Source organism: Tyto alba, unplaced genomic scaffold (assembly GCF_018691265.1).
Source record: "Tyto alba isolate M040663 unplaced genomic scaffold, T.alba_DEE_v4.0 Super-Scaffold_2, whole genome shotgun sequence".
NCBI classification, from domain to species: domain Eukaryota; kingdom Metazoa; phylum Chordata; class Aves; order Strigiformes; family Tytonidae; genus Tyto; species Tyto alba.
In genome coordinates, this window is record NW_024881282.1 from 46,896,532 (window position 1) to 46,915,058 (window position 18,527).

At 38.0% G+C, this 18,527-nt stretch overlaps 1 protein-coding gene across 4 annotated transcripts in view; it reads right to left on the reverse strand.

The window, feature by feature from the left end:
• SYT1 (synaptotagmin 1) overlaps nt 1-18,527 on the reverse strand; it is a 360,537-nt gene that overhangs the window by 54,122 nt on the left and 287,888 nt on the right. For all 4 annotated transcript variants that reach the window (XM_042793239.1, XM_042793237.1, XM_042793238.1 and 1 more), the window contains one exon: nt 683-800. In XM_042793239.1, the coding sequence (XP_042649173.1) occupies nt 683-800 (118 nt within the window). The remainder of the gene's footprint in view (nt 1-682; nt 801-18,527) is intronic.

Below are 18,527 nucleotides of genomic sequence, written 5' to 3' on the forward strand. Positions count from 1 at the left end.
AGATGGCATACATCATCTCACTCACGGTGTGTGTAGCCTTACTACAAGGAAAGACTATGAGGACTACTTGTAGGGACCGAGCATGTTGGACATACCGACCTCACTGACTACCACAAGTGCAAGACGGTCATTTTGATTGCTGGTGTATGTGCAAATGCAGACCACTCCCAACTCTGAGCAGGGGAGCAATCACACCTGAGCCCTTCAAATGTAGAAACAATTATCCTAGCACCTCAACCAGCAGTCAGCACGGTGACCTGTGGTGAGTTCCTCTCTTATGTACTATCAGTAACATTGCAGGGAAATGCTCATGTTTTGTGAGATTAAACAGAAAATAGAAATTGTAGTCATATTTTTTTTCTCTTGCCTGAATAGTCTGTATTTATCTCTAGGCAACAGGAGAGAAGGAAAGTACAGAAAGCTTGCACTGTCATCTGACTGTTTAACTCTTCAGACCTTGTCTTGGAGTTGAATGCAGTGTATAATGAAATTCCTTTTTCTAAGCTAGAATGAGTTCTGATATACTCAGTCATGCCCTAACTTTCAGAAAACACAAACCGCATTTTTCAGACAGAGAACAAGAGCTCTTACCTTCTCAACCAAGAGATATCCAATAGAAAATGAGTTGGTTTTATGCCTTTACAAGCCTGCAAAATCTACAAGCAGATTTTCATGCATGTACCTGATAGTCCACCAACATCCATCTTCTTCAGGTTCTTTGCCTCCAGAATGACAACAGTCAGTTTGCCAGCAGTAGGCACATAACGGAGGGAGAAGCAGATATCACCCAGTTTTTCTTGCTGTGAAAGCAAACAGGACATGGTGTTATATTTTAATAATTTTTTTGTACCTTTTAAAAATACAATTTTGAACGCCCCACAGAAAATTAACAGGATTACATCTCAAACTCCTACTGTTAAACAAAACATTCAAATGAACAATACGAGATCTCTGTCACAAGCTGCTCAGCTTAAATCCTTGATAACCTCAAGTCCATTGCAGCAACTGGAGTTCTGTGTGGGGCCAAATGACAAGATATGTGCTGGCTGCAATGTAAGTTACACAGGTCAGCATTTCTCCCCTGACAATCAGGGTCCCACAACTACTGTTTGCCCTTTACACCAAGTCATGACTGTTTTTTTTTTCTTTCCAGGTTGTGTTTCAGTGGAAATCAACTAACACACACTACTACTAGACTATTTTCCATGAAATAGTAACATGGGTCTTTCTCACCACACTTTGTTACGAAAGCAAAAAGTATAAAAAACGCAAAGCACAAAACATTCAGTATAAACGAAAAGACTTGTCTCCTATCTGACAGGCAAAAAAAAAAAAGTCAGATATAGACCAGGAAAGCACAAAAGCACACAGTGCATCCCTCCTCACATCAGGAATGACTGGAAGGATCTAGTTTTGCCTTGAGCCTTGCAGCCAACCATCTGGGATGCTGGTAAATGCAACCTTTTCCTATTCATTGCTTAGTACCTTCCTAACAGTCCTGGCAAAGAGAAAAAGGCTGAATGACATTCAGGATTACAGGAACTTTGTTTTAAAAAGAGGAAAAGTAGGTTTGAACTTTCAGATAGGAGTGCGAAAAAGAGAATACTGCTTAGAAGTGATCACTAGGATGATCCAAGCTGCTTTCCTCCTTCCTTTAAGGCACAACAGTATCTCTGGGGGAGTAACAAGGTTGCTTTTGAGACAAGAATAATCAGGTTGCACTGAACAGTCCAATAAAGCATTTCAGACAGCAGTGTTTCTCTTTCAAAGACAGTAGTTCTTATGGCATATGTCTGTTTCCACAATTTATTTTGGCAGTAGAGTATAAAGTACATCTCTATGAAGATATATCTCCTTGGTTCCAGTGTTTTGTTAGAATAAATTGGAAGGTTGGTTGTTGAAAAGTTTTGGGGGTGTATCCAAGTTTTTTTTTAAGACTTTAGGTAATTTTTTGCAAGAATTATGCACCTTTTCCCTGTACCACAAATGTAAGAAGAACATGGCAATTTGCCAGGTTCAAAGAGCCAAAGAGAAAGAGGCAAAATCAGAATCTTACCTAAAAAGCCGGGGGAACACTACTTGAGAGCAGCTGGCTCACATACTCGTGGATGTAGTGGGTATTTCCTAGAGAAAAGACAGCCCATGTTCTAAGAACTTTACCATCTATGTAAAAGGAAACAAAATGTTCCTTTCCAACTGGGGGCTCAAGCCATTTAAGAGAAATTGAACTTCATCCACCAAGCCAAATTTTCAGCATCAGTGGCAGTTCTTCTCTCAATAGCTCTTACACACAATCACCTTTTATCCAGGTTTGGATAAGCACCTGCAGTATATCCGTCTGAAGGATGCACGCCAGATACTCAGCTATACTTCAGAGTTCCTCCCTTATCAAAAGGTGCATGGGTTTGTCTCAGAAAACTTTCTTGGGGATGCGGGATTCTTTGTTGTTCCCAACAATGGACTGGAGTGGCATATATTAAGAATGGCATCATGTAGTTATTGTTCCTTTTAATTTTAAAAAACTTAGAAACTGCAACAATAATGCAATAACTATAAAGTGACAGACTCTGAATCAGTTATTACAAGGTGGGAATGAGGCCCAGGGATTGTAATAGATAGTTCCCTGCAAAACATCAGTTCAGTGATCACTAGTGGTCAGGAAACATACAGAACACAGTTATGTATAGTTAGGAAATGCTCAGAGAGAACACAACAAAATAGCTCGTGATGTTAAGTGTGTGTACCACAGATAAAACCACTGTCAGAATGCACATAAGCATTCTTGAAAACTTATAGTGTCCTCCCCACCTCAATAACGATATAGTAGAATTGGGAAAGATTCCAATAAAAGATACGACACAGCTTCTTCAGAGGAACAGCTAAGTAGATTAGGACTCTTCAGGCTGCAGAGCAGGTAGCTGGGGAGCAGTATCTTAGAGACCTCTGTCAGACCCAGGGGGGCTATAATGATGTTAAAACTTTGCTCAAAAGAACAGATCTAATATGGGAAAATTTACATTTTTAACTCACACCTCAAATAACCTAACATGTCTTTCACAGCATGGACTGCAGTGCTGTGGAAGGACTTACTATTTCTTCCTGTCTGCATATACTGTTATAAATCCCAGCATAGATTCAGAACATGAAAATACAGATTTCAGCTGTTGAATCTGCATAGCTCATGATGGGCTCTAACTGAGCCTGTAATGGCAAGGTGACAGCAAAACACACTCCTGTTGCCCTAACATTCGGTTTTGGGAGTCCATATTAGCTAGGCTAACAGTGAAGTTGATCTATCACTTACAGCTTGTTCAGAATGGAAGAAATCAATTGCTTATTGATTTGTGTTATCACGATCACAGCCCACCCAGCCACCCGGTGTTCTCTGTGGTCACTGTTCTATTACATGGTAGACTTGGTTTAAATTAGCCTGGTTGATTCATGGGGCTCTGAATAAGGCTGGATCAGGGTATATTTGAAAGCTCATTTTAGTCCCCCATCTTACAGGCCTTTGTACTAATGTATCACTCAATATTCAAGGGCACTGCCCTCACCTTTAGATACACTAGGCAGAGGTTTAATTGTAGCAGCACAGGAACTTGTATTCCTCAAAAATGTACCTTATTGACAGAATATCTAAACATTTATTTTAGAAGGTACTTTCAAATCAATACCATGCTTCTAATTCTTCCTTTGAGGGGATTTTTTTTTTTAGTTTTTGTTTGTGTTTTTTTTTAATTATTTTTGTTGTTTGGTATTTTGTGGGTTTTTTTTTGTTTTGTTTTTTGTTTTTTTTGTTGCTTTGTACTTGTTTTGAGAGCAGAGTGTGTTTAGTAAGCATAAAATGTTTTTAGGATTGTTGTTTCTGATCTGACTGCTTCAGCAGAGGCTGGAGGAGGTACTTTACAAACACAGTTATTGCCACGGAGACCATCACCTCTCACCAGCCTTTCTCCATCTGTAATCATGTTATGCTTCTGTGCAAATACCGCAATTGTCTACACAGAAGAGTAATTTTATGAGAGCATTTAATGCATTTTTAGCCTCTTTTAATGTAATTTTAGCTGCAGGAAGCACAGAAAAGAAGCCAGCATCATGTAAACAGCCAGTTTTCCATAGATCAGTAGCAAGCCATGGGAAATGGCAGCAGATGATGGGCTCATTCCAGTGAATAACTTGAAGAAAAAGCAGAGATACCTCTTTAAATGCCTACACAATCACTTTTAGTACTTTTTTGTTGTTATTAAAATCTGTATTAACAGCATTTCTTCAATATTTCTGGTACTTTTAACATTTTCTCTTTGCATGACTGCCACAAGTTTTCTATGACCGAGCTGTTTTGGGTTTTTTTGAGTTTTTGTTCTAATTTAAAAAAATATTTGTCAGGCAAAATACTGCAAGCGGCAGCACTGTAATGAAGCAACAAAAAAGCAATCACTAGAGGTGTGGTTTGCAGGAGATAATTACAAACCCCTGCAGGGCTACGAGGTACAGATGAGTGCTTCTGGTATGGTGATTATCTCATGGAGGTGCCTTATTGTTATGAATTACTTTCAGCCTTATGTATAAATAATTTATGTTAGTAAATTACTTTGATCTCTGATGGAAACTGTAAGTTAGTGTTAGAAACTTCCAACTGGGAGGTTCATAGACATTAACCTATTCATGTATAATGCCTAAACACCAATCAAAAGACTCTCCCCATCTAAGCAACTTCATAACTTCATTACATTTAAAGAGGATGCAATGGAGCAGAACATAAATGACATAGTGTTGCTAACACTTCATCAGCTTAGAAAAGGCTATTTGAAGTCCTGTTGAGAACCTCGACTTTAGAGATGACTTTAAGCAGCTCCTGCCCGTCTCATGTTTCTTCTTGTATTTGTCAGTAGTCATTTTTGTCTTGACAGTACACTCTCCTAATGAGCTACAGAGAAAAACGCTATTTATGCAGATTAGTCTCATTCGCACTGCAGAATCTCTAACAGAGATATCTATCTTCTTAATATAAACATTCTCCACATCTTTGTGGAAGATATTACAAGAAAGTTGATGCTTGTAGCTCTCTTGGTAAAACAATACCAAAATAATGAGCCACAGCACCATATGTTTTTTCCTAATTGGATCTAAGACTCCACAGTAGTCAGCAGAGGAAGGATATAAACAGGGTGAGGTTGGTTTCCAGCTTCGATACCTGTTTTAGATTGTGGGTATTTGCATAAGCCTGATAGAAACACAATTATGGGCAAAGACCCAAAATACAATCTTCCACCAAACAATATTTACAGTAGAATTTCATAATCTTCACTGTATAGTTTTTGCACACACCAAAACGTTTTAAACTCTGCAGAGAAAACGGAACAGCATAAAGGTGGGTTATAAGCTAAATTAGAGTCTTTGAAATTCAGAAAAGCCAGGTAAACTGTAATGACAATCTTTAATCCTAATTTCCACATCCATGGACTTCAGACAGTTTTGAGGCCATTGTATTCTGTCTATACATGGAGATCTCAAATCCAACAAATTAATTTTCTTGGCATGTAAACCATAAATACATTAAGCCACAGTGGTGTCAAAATAATACTAATAACAGAACCACATGGATGCAGAAATGGATGACATGGACTAGCCACAACTTCAATTAAGCCACCATAGCAAGTGGGCAGAATGAGCAACCCCTACACATAGTTGAGATCTACAGTTGGGAAAGCATTATTCCTCCACCCCTCCAAGGACAAATAGGGATCATACTAGGAAAAGGAAATACTGGTTTGTTGGTCTTTTTTTTCTTTAAACCTGACATTTTATTGCCACAACAGCTGTCTTTAACATTATCAGCTTCAAAGGCATTGCATTTTTGATAAATACATGGTTAAAGAGCAAAGCAGAAAATTTAAAACCTGCAATAAGTATAATCAGGAAAGAAAGAAAATCTTTTATGCTTGCAAATTGGGGACCAGATGACCCCACAATATGAAGACAATTCTGCCACAATTAGACAAAGGAACGGGAAGTGAGCAAGAAGCTCTTAAAACTCAGTTTGCATAAATAGGCTAGAAATAGATGGTGCAGCAGGGAAAGATAAAGAAGAACTGGAAAGAGAAAGAAAAGCTGGAGCTGATGTGCCAGCCCATTATTATAGCAATTTTGAAGAGTATCACATGAATATGTATGCACACCAAGTACCACTGTACCCCAAAATCTATGAACTACTTTTGTGATAAAAGTACTGAGAACAAATAGGAGAAGCAGAGCTCTCCCCAGCCTTTTCAATCAAAAGGTTGATTACAGAAGTAGCTATTTCAGACTTGCAAAATGTTAACTATAAACCCAGTCAACATAAACTTAAGGACTTTAACAACTAAGCCATTAGTCTGACAGGCAGAGTAATTCCTTTGCTGTCTAAAAGAATTTCATGCCCATGAACGAAGCAGTCATGCTGTTCTACAGCTAGCAGTAAATAGGTGCTAAATACCTACGGAGAGAGGGAAGGACCTCCTTTGTGACCGTACCTACTGCACTTTTGAAGAAAATATTTTAAAACAATAAAATATGAACAGACAAATGCCCCACTGAGTGTTTCCTTATTTAAGGATCAGACTTTATTTGCAGGGATAAACCACTTGTCTTACAAGATGGAAGTACAGTGTCTTTTATCAAAAGTCTCTTCTGTTTGCTTTTACTAACGTTATTTCAGAAGCGTCTTCACAGCTTATACTCTCTTCAAATGTTCAAACTTGGCCATAAAAGGAACCTCCTATTAAAATGAAGTGCTCAGTTACAAGCCACATAAAAAGTAAATGAAGAGGCAAACCAAAGTGAAATAGGTTAGAGCAGGAGATCTCGGAAGAAATAGAGGGTTCTTGAGGCAAAGATCCAGAGGGTTGGTTTTGGATGCTGTAAAAAAGGGACTAGCAGTGATAACAGGATAAAGAAGAGATGGAAAGGAGACTGATGCTAGGTGAACAGAGAACAGAAATAGAAGCAAAGATCCATGAGGTAAGTTTTAAAAGGCAGAAGTTTTAGGGCAGACAGGGAACAATCTTTCAAATGAAGTAAATTTATTAAAGGTATCAGGAGGTGGTATCTGTAGGGATACAGTCATGGTATAAAGTAGGAGTGAGGCAGAGCCAAAAGAGACGATTTAATTGCATATTCCTTTTGACTGATTTCCCTACTACAGTCCTACTCTCTGACTCTTTGTGATACAAATTCTGTATGTCAGCACTACTTTTAACCTTCGCTTAAAGGGAACAGATCTAGCAGGATCCTTCTGTGGAAATAAAAATCTACTTTCCCCCCTGTCCCCGTCCCCTCCCCAAACAGCACTACTTGACATAGAATCTCTTCACAACTCCCTGTCTTCTTATTGCAATATATATAGGAAGTTAGTAAACTGCGTTTCTTTTAACTGCCCTAATTATGTAATATTCTCCAACACACTGCTAAATCAGACTTGAAAGGAAGTTGGGCAATAATTTGAAGCAGCCAATGTTATCAAAAAATTGACAAGTCAGGTTTTGTCAGCTTCCTCCATTTATTCCCCTTCATTACATTTTTAACTGTTTAGAGAAAGCACTTCTATTACTGCCTTCTAAAAAGCAGAGGAAATGGAAAGAGAAAATACTGTTATTATTAGTAGAAAATGACACTTCACGGTCATCAGTTTAAAAGCATTACAATCAGCTGCCTCTTGCAAAATGAGAAACACTGTGGCTGAAGGCACTTGAAATCACAGATTAGCAGAAACGCACTCTTTGATTTCCAGACAAGAGACCACGCTACCAAACATACTGAGTTCCTAATTAAACAAGAAAATGAATTTCTTAAAGAAATGAGAAACAGAGGAATGAATTAAAAGAAACATATATGTCCAAATATCATAGACTGTTTTTCTGTAACTCTTTACCTACCTGCAAATGCTTGCAGCTGGCTGCTCTGCTTTAATGATTGCATCTCGCTCTATTTTGCCACTTGGCTTGTCCTCAGCTCCTGCCTGATCATATTTCTAAATGTCACTCACATTTATGCAGGCCAGTGCACAAAACAAAATTAATTTAACTGAATGGCACATTAATATTATTACTTTTGACAGCATGGAAAACTTATTAACTACAGCATGTCACAAGGCTAGTCTTCTAGTGAGTAGTCTAAGTACAACATTGAAAGGAAATGTAATACATTTGAAAGATTTTTTTTTTTTTTTTTGGCTTATCAAACACTGTGAGAAGCCAAATCACAAAGCTTTTCCATAATTATTAGAACATTATATGTGCCTTGCAGTCATTCTACAGAGAGTTCTTGTCCTCCTGCGATAGGGTACAGGAAGCCAGAGTACAGTACCCTGGCTTGATGTGAAAACACCTCTTTTAGTATGGGCACCTTAATGTTTAGTTAACGTAGTTTGTACTGTCAAGACGTCTTAGTTCCCAAAAGCAACTGACTCTAAAGATTTAGATAATGGGTTGGAATTACAGCATACATATGAAAATATACAGGATTATTAGACAGCAGAGAACTGTAATTGAGAATCAAATCAATCATGGATTTCTTACTTGTAAGATGTACCACTGGATGTGGTACTGTATTTAAAACCTGGCATGAACAAAGCCCTTGCTATGATGACCATACATTACCGATTAATGAAAGACAGAACAGGTTAAACCAGCAGGTGGGAATGATTAGCAAGATGGAATGAGTAATCATCTATGGCTGCTGGTAAATTCTCCTGAAATTAAACGGCCCAGGAAAAGATTATCAGGTGAATTCAGTGCCTCCATTACTGAAGCCATACAGTATATTTCCATTAGTTCTGCAAGAACCACAAAGAGAAATTCAGTGGAATTTGCAGATTACTTTCATATCCAGCTATCTTTTTCCCCTTCTGTAACAAACTACCAAGACAAAAAGACCTTGCACTTCATACCAGTTCTGGTTACATTATAAATAAATGGTTCCTTTTGCAGTGACACTAGCACAGACTGTTTCACTCAACTCCTGCGGATAGATGGCCTCCTTTCTCTCATCTCTTGCTTGCTGTAACACCAGTTCAGCTTTTATGTTCCTCCATAATATCCCCCAGCACCTCCTCCAGCTCCCTTCCATGACCCCAATCACAAACCCCACACAATACAGCAGCCTCCTCCAAAATCTCCTGAATTGGCAATGAGGCAAGAGGCAGTACACGATACTGCTATTTTAAAACTAGAAACTTGCTGGTTAGCCAGAGGCAGGCCAAACAGAACATGTGAAGACGTGGCACGTGCTCAAGGGTTTCCCTGAACAGGGCAAGAATCTGAGTATCTATCCTTTTTAAGGTAATGCTTGCCATTACATTTACAGGAACCTTCTTACCATGCTCCCCAGCTTCCAGGACAGCTTGTGCCTTTATTTTCACAAGACAACTCAGCCAGACAGGCAGGTCAAGGTCCTCGCTGCACTGCAGCCACAGCTGTGACCTGGAAAGGGCTGTAGACCAGGGGACTGCACAGCAAGCCGAAAAGGAACTGGATTGGCTAACGGAAAAATTACAGACAGCTGATGTAAATTAACAGCTGATAGATGAAGCCTTATAACAAGCCAGTTCTCCACCTGTAATTTACCAAGACGAAGAAGACTTTCCTTCATGTATAATTTCACCCAAGTCAATGTCATCTTTCATGTCCATCCACTGCCTCTGTGCTACAGGCAGGATTTCAAATCTCTTTCTGTATCATTGTTCTTCATTTGGAAAGTTTTCTTCCATTGTCCTCTTTTACTAATTTTTGTACTGGCGATTTTTCCAGAGCATCAAAACTGCCTAAAAATATGAGATGGGGGTAAAGGATATGCAGCTGGAAAAGAGGCAAGCTGAAAAATCCTCAGAAAAGCTCAAAGCCACTCTTGTTTGAGTGTTTTCTTGTTTCAGGGAAGTCAGAAATACATAAAATATTTTCTCAGATAATTTCAATATTTTTGTCTTTGATTCTAATTGAAATGAATAAACTACTATATGCCTCTTTCTGCAGCGCCTTGCACTATAAGTTTTAAGTTCAGCTCGTTATGCATTTGTGTTCAGTTCAAGAACGAGTTCCTTCTAACTAGTGCTATGTATTCAAATCTATTAACCATTACCAGGCTCATATCTACTTCTTAAACTAAGCATTCAAAAATATATTTTTATGAAACTACTGAAAGATATTAAAGTTTTTTTGATAAATACATACTGGTGAAACCCTCTTTTATTACTCTACTTCCCCTGGCTATTTCACTTTGAAAAAATCTCTTAACACATTCTTTAGGAACACAAGACAACTCAAAGGTCATCATAGCAATCAGTACCACACAATGAATTTCATTAATCTCTTCAGCAAAAAGAAAGAGGTCACTGCAGTCATCTATAAAAATCTAGGAAAGAAGACTGCACTTTTCATGAGATCTCTGGCTCAATGATGTTCATTTTTAATAAATCTTAGATCACAAGGGAAATTCAGAAGACTGGAAGAGTGCTAATGTTATGCCCATCTTATTCAAAAAAAGGCCAGATGGGATGAAGGTGGTATCTATCAGCCCTTTGCCTTTTATCAAACCCAGATGAAACAAAGAACTCATAAAAGTTTGTATTTATGTTGATTTAAAGTATATAAAAGATAATGAAAGTGAAGTCATATGGTTTTATGGAAAATAGGTCTTTTCAGCTAAAACCAGTTTCATCTTCTGATGAAATTGTAAATTTGGCTGATGAAGGAAACATGCAAAATATTTTTTTTGTTCTGCTCAAGGTCTACTGCTGTTTTTATAGATGTGGAAGACATTTCTGCTGCAAAAGAAGGAAGGAGATCCAAAAATGATCATAATGGTAAGTAATAATGCAACAGGTTGGTCAGAAAGTGCTAAATCACTTAGCTGTAACCAGTGACACAGGGTGCATTTTCATACACCCAAAAGCAAAAATTCCACATCCCAAGACAAAGAACTCAAGACTATTTCTAAGGATCTAGTGAATCAGGAAATATATCTTACAAGTAAGTGCCTCCTGATGAGGATTTATGGTCGTAAACTACAGACCATGAACCAATAGCGTAATACTGTGCAAGACATTCAACAGTAGAAGTGACTGTCTGGCAAAGATATAAAGCATACTGCACACAGTTCTTGTGTACATATATATATAATTTTTAAGATGCTTAAAACTACAAAGAAGGTAAAAAGTCACAACTCTTATTGGAAAAATGGAGAAAAAGCCCAATTGTGAAAAACATAAAAGATTGATTTCTGCAGCTTTCTGAAAAGAGGATAGGAAGTGACTTGATTACAGTGCATAAGTACTGTAGAGAAGAGGAAGCATCATGTATTAAATGGCTTGAATCTACTGAAGAAGGGCATAAAAAGAATCAATGATTTGGAGTAGAATCCAGTAACATCCAAATAACAAATAAAGTACACATTTTTAACAGAGAGATGGAGTAGCTGCAGAATCTATAAGGGATGTGTTATTTTCTCCATCTAGTGATGTCTTAAAATCATTAACTTGCAAATTCTCTGCATTTGAAGATCCTCTGAGTTTTCCAGTGGAGGTGCAAAGCTGCCTGTAATGAACACTGGTCTACTGTCAGCAGCCTTCTCTTTGTATCCTATGTCAATAAGGTGTCATGCAGAATTTTCCAGTGGAATTTCCACAAAATTCTGATTAGATGATATGAAAATATGTCATGGGAGGCTTGGTTTTGGTGAACTTCCACTAAAAGCATGCAGGATCATGCTGAAAATCAGGGTCCCCTGAGGAAATCTGAGCTTTTGGAGTTTGCGGCCTATGGCCATGCAGCCAGGACAAAATGCCATGGGCTGAGAATCAGAGCGTTTCTAGGTCCTTGCTCCCAAACCAAGCAAGGTCTAACTTTCAAGCTTGTAAGGAGCCTTCCTTGTGCCCCCTTCCTCCCAACCGGGCACAAGGCAAACACGACTGTATCCTGGATGCTGCCTGTTTCCTAGATTGAGTTTGATTATAGGAGGTTCTTTAAAATGTTCCTTGAAGATCTAGGAGTCCTCCAGATGTAGGGCAGACAATCTCATGTAATTTAGAAAAGTAATCAATTTGATAGGAAATAGTAGTATTCCTAAACAAAACAAAGATTTTTGAAATGGGAGATTTTTTTTTGCAGAAAGAAAATGTTAATTTTAGCCAACCCAGCCTCAATCAAATAAAATAGATCAGATTTAAAGACCTGTCATCATCGGTGAGTTGTAAGAGCTAATCTAGTGATGCTTTCTGGCAACAAACCCAAGGAATCAATGAACAGGTGGGCTAAAAAGTCTGAGAAGCATGTCCTCGTGTCCATTTACTAGTCAGTCACAGCTTTTTTGGTAGTGATTGTGCTTGAGGGCTGATAAACAGCTAGTTTTCATGATAGGGAAGATATAACACAGAAGTGTCAGAGGCTTAAATTCTTACATAATGTGACCAGTGTTTGTGCTCACAGGAACTTATTCCACTTGCAGAATTCTACAGCTGAAATCCAAGCAGGAAGCCAGTATTCTGAAGTCATTCTGGAACATATGATTGCTGCAGCAAATCTAGTAGAGCTTAATTGAAATATGTTCTCATTTACAATTTTCATATATCAGAAAACACTAATTTTTGGATTTTAGGTTTTTAATCATAAAAAATTTAACTTTCAATACACTAAATGTGCATATTTTTCCTTTCAGCTGATGGATAAAACTAAAAGCATTACAGTTCCTCATTAAGAAATCAACTAATAGTTTGGTATCACAGACAGACATTCTGAAGAAATAATCATGTCTTTTAAGAGATTTTAAATGATTTAACTATTTAAAGGGTATGTAGAAAAGTATGATTCTATATCTAGAGAAACTTCATAGTTTTCTATATCAAATTGCCATGAGACAAGTTGGTCCCTACTGTAAATAAAAGAGGATGGGGAAGCACATGCATATTTGGATGGCACATGAAGTTACAGGTGGGTTTTTTGAAGGGCTGTGATATATTGTCATTTAGAAGCTAATGTTTGAGAGTAATAGAAAAAGAAAATGCAGGGATGAAATTCTACTATGACAAGGAAGAAATCATGGGTTATAGAGATGAGTCGTGAAAGAACTGCAGCTCTTAGTTTGTGTCACAAACTTTTATTAGTTGTACCTATTTTCTGCACAATAAGTACAAGCAAATAATCAGAGTAATCAAAATTAATTCAAATGACCCACATCTCCTGGAAAACTTGCTTGCTCTAAAACATCACAGAAAATGAATGTTCGGCCTGACTGATTAATGTGGAAGTCTGAAGGAGTAAAAACACTTTCAGCATAATCCACTGCTACCTTATTTTGGGCTGGGCATTAACAGTCAGGGGCTGCCAGCTGCAGACCTCAGAGCACTGACATGCAAACAAGCTGCTGCCAGTTTTGAAGCCTGAGCTCCACTCATCAGCAGAGATCCTTCTGTTAATTTTCACAGTTACTGAAGAAGATATGGAAAGCAAAGGTAAAATAACTGGATTCCAGACAACCCAGTAGCTCTGAAGATTGCGAGAAGTAATTTAAGTAGCATTTAAATTTGCTTAAGGGTCCAATGGGAAGCTCAGGCACTGTCTGCCAACTGCCATCCATACCACTGAGAAGCTGCAGTGTCATGTGCTATGCTGGTGGCATCAAAAGCAAGTTTTACCCCACACAGTGGTAAATAGTCTAGGGAATGACTTAGGTTACAATTTTATGGCAAGGTCTCTATCTAAAAAGAGATTTGAACTCAAGGTCAGCCACAAGTGGAAAAATGGACTAGAAAAGAGTTCCCAAATTTAGATGCCATTATCAGTGACAGTGGAAGTAGCAATAATTCCTAATTCTATTCTGTTATAGGTGAATGCATCCAGCTGATCAAGCAGCAATAACATACCACTATGAACTCTCTTTCCAACTGCTAGTTTGGAAATTCCTACCTTTAGCACTATTTTTATAATTGTAATTGCAGACACAATGCTCAAGGAAAATGTCTTGGCCCCCATGTCACTGGATTCAGTTTCAGTTATTTCTGTTAATCTACTGTTTGGCGAGCAAGAAGCACATTCAGACAATATTTCGGTCCAAAAGGAAATCAGAAATGAATTTAATCTGCACACTGATGATTGTAGCTCAAAGTGAATTGTGTTCCGCTCTAAGGACACAGCAGGAGTAGTAATTCTGTGGCAGTGACCATACTCAAGCCCTCCAGAGAAAAAAATCATACTTTGGAAACTCCGACAGTGGAAGGGACAAAACAACTAACGTACCACTCCATCCATTTTGCAATCAAGCCAGCCAGGCAGCCATTTGAAGCAAAAAGTCCCAGTTAATGCAATTAAAGGCCGCTCACAAAACTACTGAAGTCTGCACAAAAGCTTCCATTACTGAAGATGCCTCATAAAAGAAAGATGTATTTCTGCTCCATACTCAGGTCTACATCTCATACGCACGCATACACAGAGTGGGAATATGCTGAGAAGTGAGGAGGTGGAGTAATTCACAGAAGTTTTGATTCCTGGTCAACGCAGATACTAAAAAGCAACAGCAGCTTTATACTGGAGGCTAAAAAGTGCAACTTAATAATTAACTGACGCACTCAGGTGTATAGAATGATGATAGAAGTTAAAAAAAAAAAAAAAAGAAAAAACCTAAAATAATAAGAAACTGGGGAATCAGTCAGCATTCTATGATTGTCTCGTTTTGTGTGGCCAGTGCTATGAAAGTCTGGTGAGACAGAGAGAGGGAGGGAGGACAAGTGGTTCAATCTTTATCCAGTGACTTCGTTCTTGGGGTAAAATACCTCACTACTGGAATTGTAGATGACTGAGAGGTTAAAAAAATTTGAATTGTATAGCACCAGCATTATAAATGTTCATGCTCAGATAAGCTACAGAAAAGCATTTACATCTATCTTGTTAATCTCTCTAAATCTTATGTATGACGTAGTTACCTATGAACATCCAAGAATAATATTTGCTTTGATCTGTGTGATTGAAAGTGAAAGACTAGCCATTATCAGCCCTTCGAAAAGAACTGTGTGTATGTCGTAGACTGCAAGATCTTAAAAACTGGAAATGTCAGTTCTCCATTAACCTACAGGGGAAATTCTCATAAAATGCAGAAACGTACATTTTCTATGTAAAGGCTTTTTTCTGCAAGTTATTATTTTGTACAACAGCATCCTGTCCAGACTGAATTAGACATGAACAAGAGAAAAGGGCTATGCTATTCCAAAGGTTTTTAGAATCTAATTTAAATCATCATGTCCTGAGTGTTTCTCTAGTTATGATGATAACAATCACAGAGTAAGCTGCAGAAGGCCACAGAAAAGAAAGAGGAAAGAAGCACAGGGTTGACTGCGCTAAAACCACCCAGCTGTATCACCTGTAACACACCAGCAACACACCAGCCAAAGTGAGGAATTTCTTTAGCCTTTGGTGTAAGGCTGAGTTTCATAATACAATTGAACAGGTAAATGTAGGAATGAATTACTGCTGTCTGTCATCTGTTTAGCATAGAAATAAGACCTGGTAATACATCCTAAATTCGTGTCCTCTACCTCTTAAAATATTACCATAAAAACAATAAAAGCCTAATACCATTGAACTGAAAATACGGTATTGTGGTCTAGATTCTGTGATTTCTCTAAAATAAGGGTATTTGGTGCCAACTCCTGTCACAGGTACAATGCAAAGTGCTTCAAATGCCAGTTAAGCTCATTGTTGAACTAAACTGAAACACAACAGGCTCTGAAAAGAGGTTAAATGGTTACTATGGTAATTCCTGACATGGTCTAGATTTGTGTTTAAGAGCTGAGGAAAAAAAATAAGAAAATGGAAAATCCCTTTCTTTCTCGGATCACTATTCCTAAATCTTCGTCTTTAATCTTTTCAAAAATACATCTTTCTCCAATGCTTCTGGAAATCAGGATCTTTTAGTTCTACATGGAGTGGGCAACACAAAGTGAGGAGATTAGAGTGGCGTACTATGCCTCAATCTTTTAGTGAAAAATCTGTTGTCTTCTCTGTGAGAGCCGCTCTTTCCTTGTGACTGTTAAAATGCTGGTCTCTGTTCTGAAGGTCCTTCTAATGACACTTATGATGGAGTATTTTGATACAGCCATCTTACAGCTTCCCTTAGCTCCCAATCCTGGTTTGTAATAGCAATCAGATAATGATTTCTGTCACTGGTGGTTTGCAAAGGGAGGGGAGAAAGGGAAATAAGGTATTACCCTGGACTACTGCAAAGCTTCTGCCTAAAATCCCAGTGAGAAATGCAATTTCTGCCTCTGGATAATGAATTCACTGATGACAGTAGTAAAAAAAACTAGTACTTAAAAGTCTAGGTGGAGAACAATGCAGGAAAATTTCATTTATAGCATGTTCTGTGGCTCTTTCACACCAATCAGCTGATTCTGCAGATGCATTTGCAATCCCTCCCAGATTACAGAGTTTTTTAACTGGGAGTACTCCACAATCATGGCTGAATTCCCTGGAATGCTGTCTGCAGCTTCCATCCAAAACAAATCTCTGTACTGTAGCTTTAGCACCTTCCACTTGGAATATACTTCAACTAATGCACATGACTGATACATCAGCTATCTGAATGAATCACTTGCAGGTACATGGAAAATACTTCCAGCATCTAAGTGGTGTAAATTCTGCTTAAGCCTTTTTAAGAACTCTAAGATGATTTTGATCCCTCTCAGCATCTTTATCAAAAGCCTATAAAAACACCATTCAGAACATTGCTTTCCAAATGCCACTGTATGTTTAACATCCAAGCACAGTGCTTTTGAACTCCTTGGCTGGTCTGGCCTCTCTCCTCTATTAAGCATTTTGAAATATCCTGTATTTGAGCAATAAAACCCACACAATGACATTAAGAGGCGGAGGTGGGGAGTTGTCCACTATTCCTTCCTTTGGCCTTGTAACTTTCTACAAAGTCTTTAGGAATATGCCTTGTCTAGAATCAACATTAGTATAATTATTATTTTGAGTATGGATCATTAGATGCTTAGCCCCAAGTGTAGAATCTACTTTGTCAGCTCAGTTTAACCTCAAGGTGCCCTTCCACAATTGGAAGTCAAATGGTAATAAGTATGTTTTTAACAAATAAGCAATGCAAATTCTTCTGATCTCAGAATGATTACTGTCCAGAATGGCCCCAGCAGAGCCTGAATTTAACACTATCACTGAACTTTTCCTTCTGTCTACTGTCCTCTATTTGAATTTAATACCTGTAAATCCAGACAGTCTGAGATGAATCAAGACAACTTCCCTTTTGATTTCAAGTAAGCCAATTACATTCTTTTTGTTATAACACAAGAATGCCTCTGACCTCTTAAGGTAGGTCTCTCTTCCAGATAGGGAGTTAAGAAAGAGAATATTCAAAAAAGGTATATAGTGGGATTGTCAGCAGTTTAAGTATGAAAGGTAAGAAAAGAAATGCATAATTCTAATAGCCTGGAACAGTACCGTAACTGCTCTGCTTGAATCATATGGTTTTACCTTTAAAATCACAACATTTCAACATCTTCAATTTCAAGATAAAAAACAACTAATTAAACTGCTGAATAATTTTAAATCAGGCTTGCTTATTCTCAAACTTAAGAACCTGTTTTGTTCTCTATCTCACTATCAAATTCTGTTCCTTTACAGAACAAATGCTGCACTTAAAATGTTGAACTCTGTCACAATACATGAAAATTAAAACTCCCTTGGATTTAACATTTTAAAGTTTTAATTGGGTGTAAGAAGAAGTGAACTTGAAAGAGCTTGAACACCATGCAGAAAACAGTGATCCAATATAATATGCAGCTCAATAAAGGAGATCTCACATTTTAAAATTTGTCTGACACTCTGACAGCATCTCCATAGGGATAACAATACTTTCTTTTGCAAAACACTGTGCTATCTGCAAGGCTGTATAAGAACTAAGTGTTATTATTAGAGATGGGAAAGGCCTATTAGATCATCTGTCCATCTCTGATATAACAGAAAATGACAGTGATTTGCTGCTGTGATTTGACAGTGACATTTGTAAAAATGTCCTTTTCTCTTAACTCTCTGCAAGTTTCAGCACTGAGGATTCAATAAGCTAGATGGCTTACTAACTTTGTCAGTCTCCAACTTCTATGAAGCATACCACGGTATTAAACATACCCATCTCAGGCTCACTTTTCCATCTCCTTCCTTCAAATTTTATTTTTTGAAGAGGAAGGAAAGAACAATCCTCAAGAATAGCACACATCAAGCTTCACAGAATTGGTCTTCCAATCCCCAGTTGCAGACCGCATGTATCTCACCCCACTGCAAGGCAGTACTGTAGCAACTCTCCTGCTTGGGATTGTGCATCATGTAGGAGAGAAGCTGTTGTGCATCTTGCTACTGTTTTCCAGCGGACTTCTAACTCAGAAGCCATGTACAAAATACACAACCCACTGTGATAGAAGCATGCATCCAACCATCATGCAACCTATCCATGGTGGATGCCTGATCAGATAATGCAGAGTGATGGCAGTTGTAAGA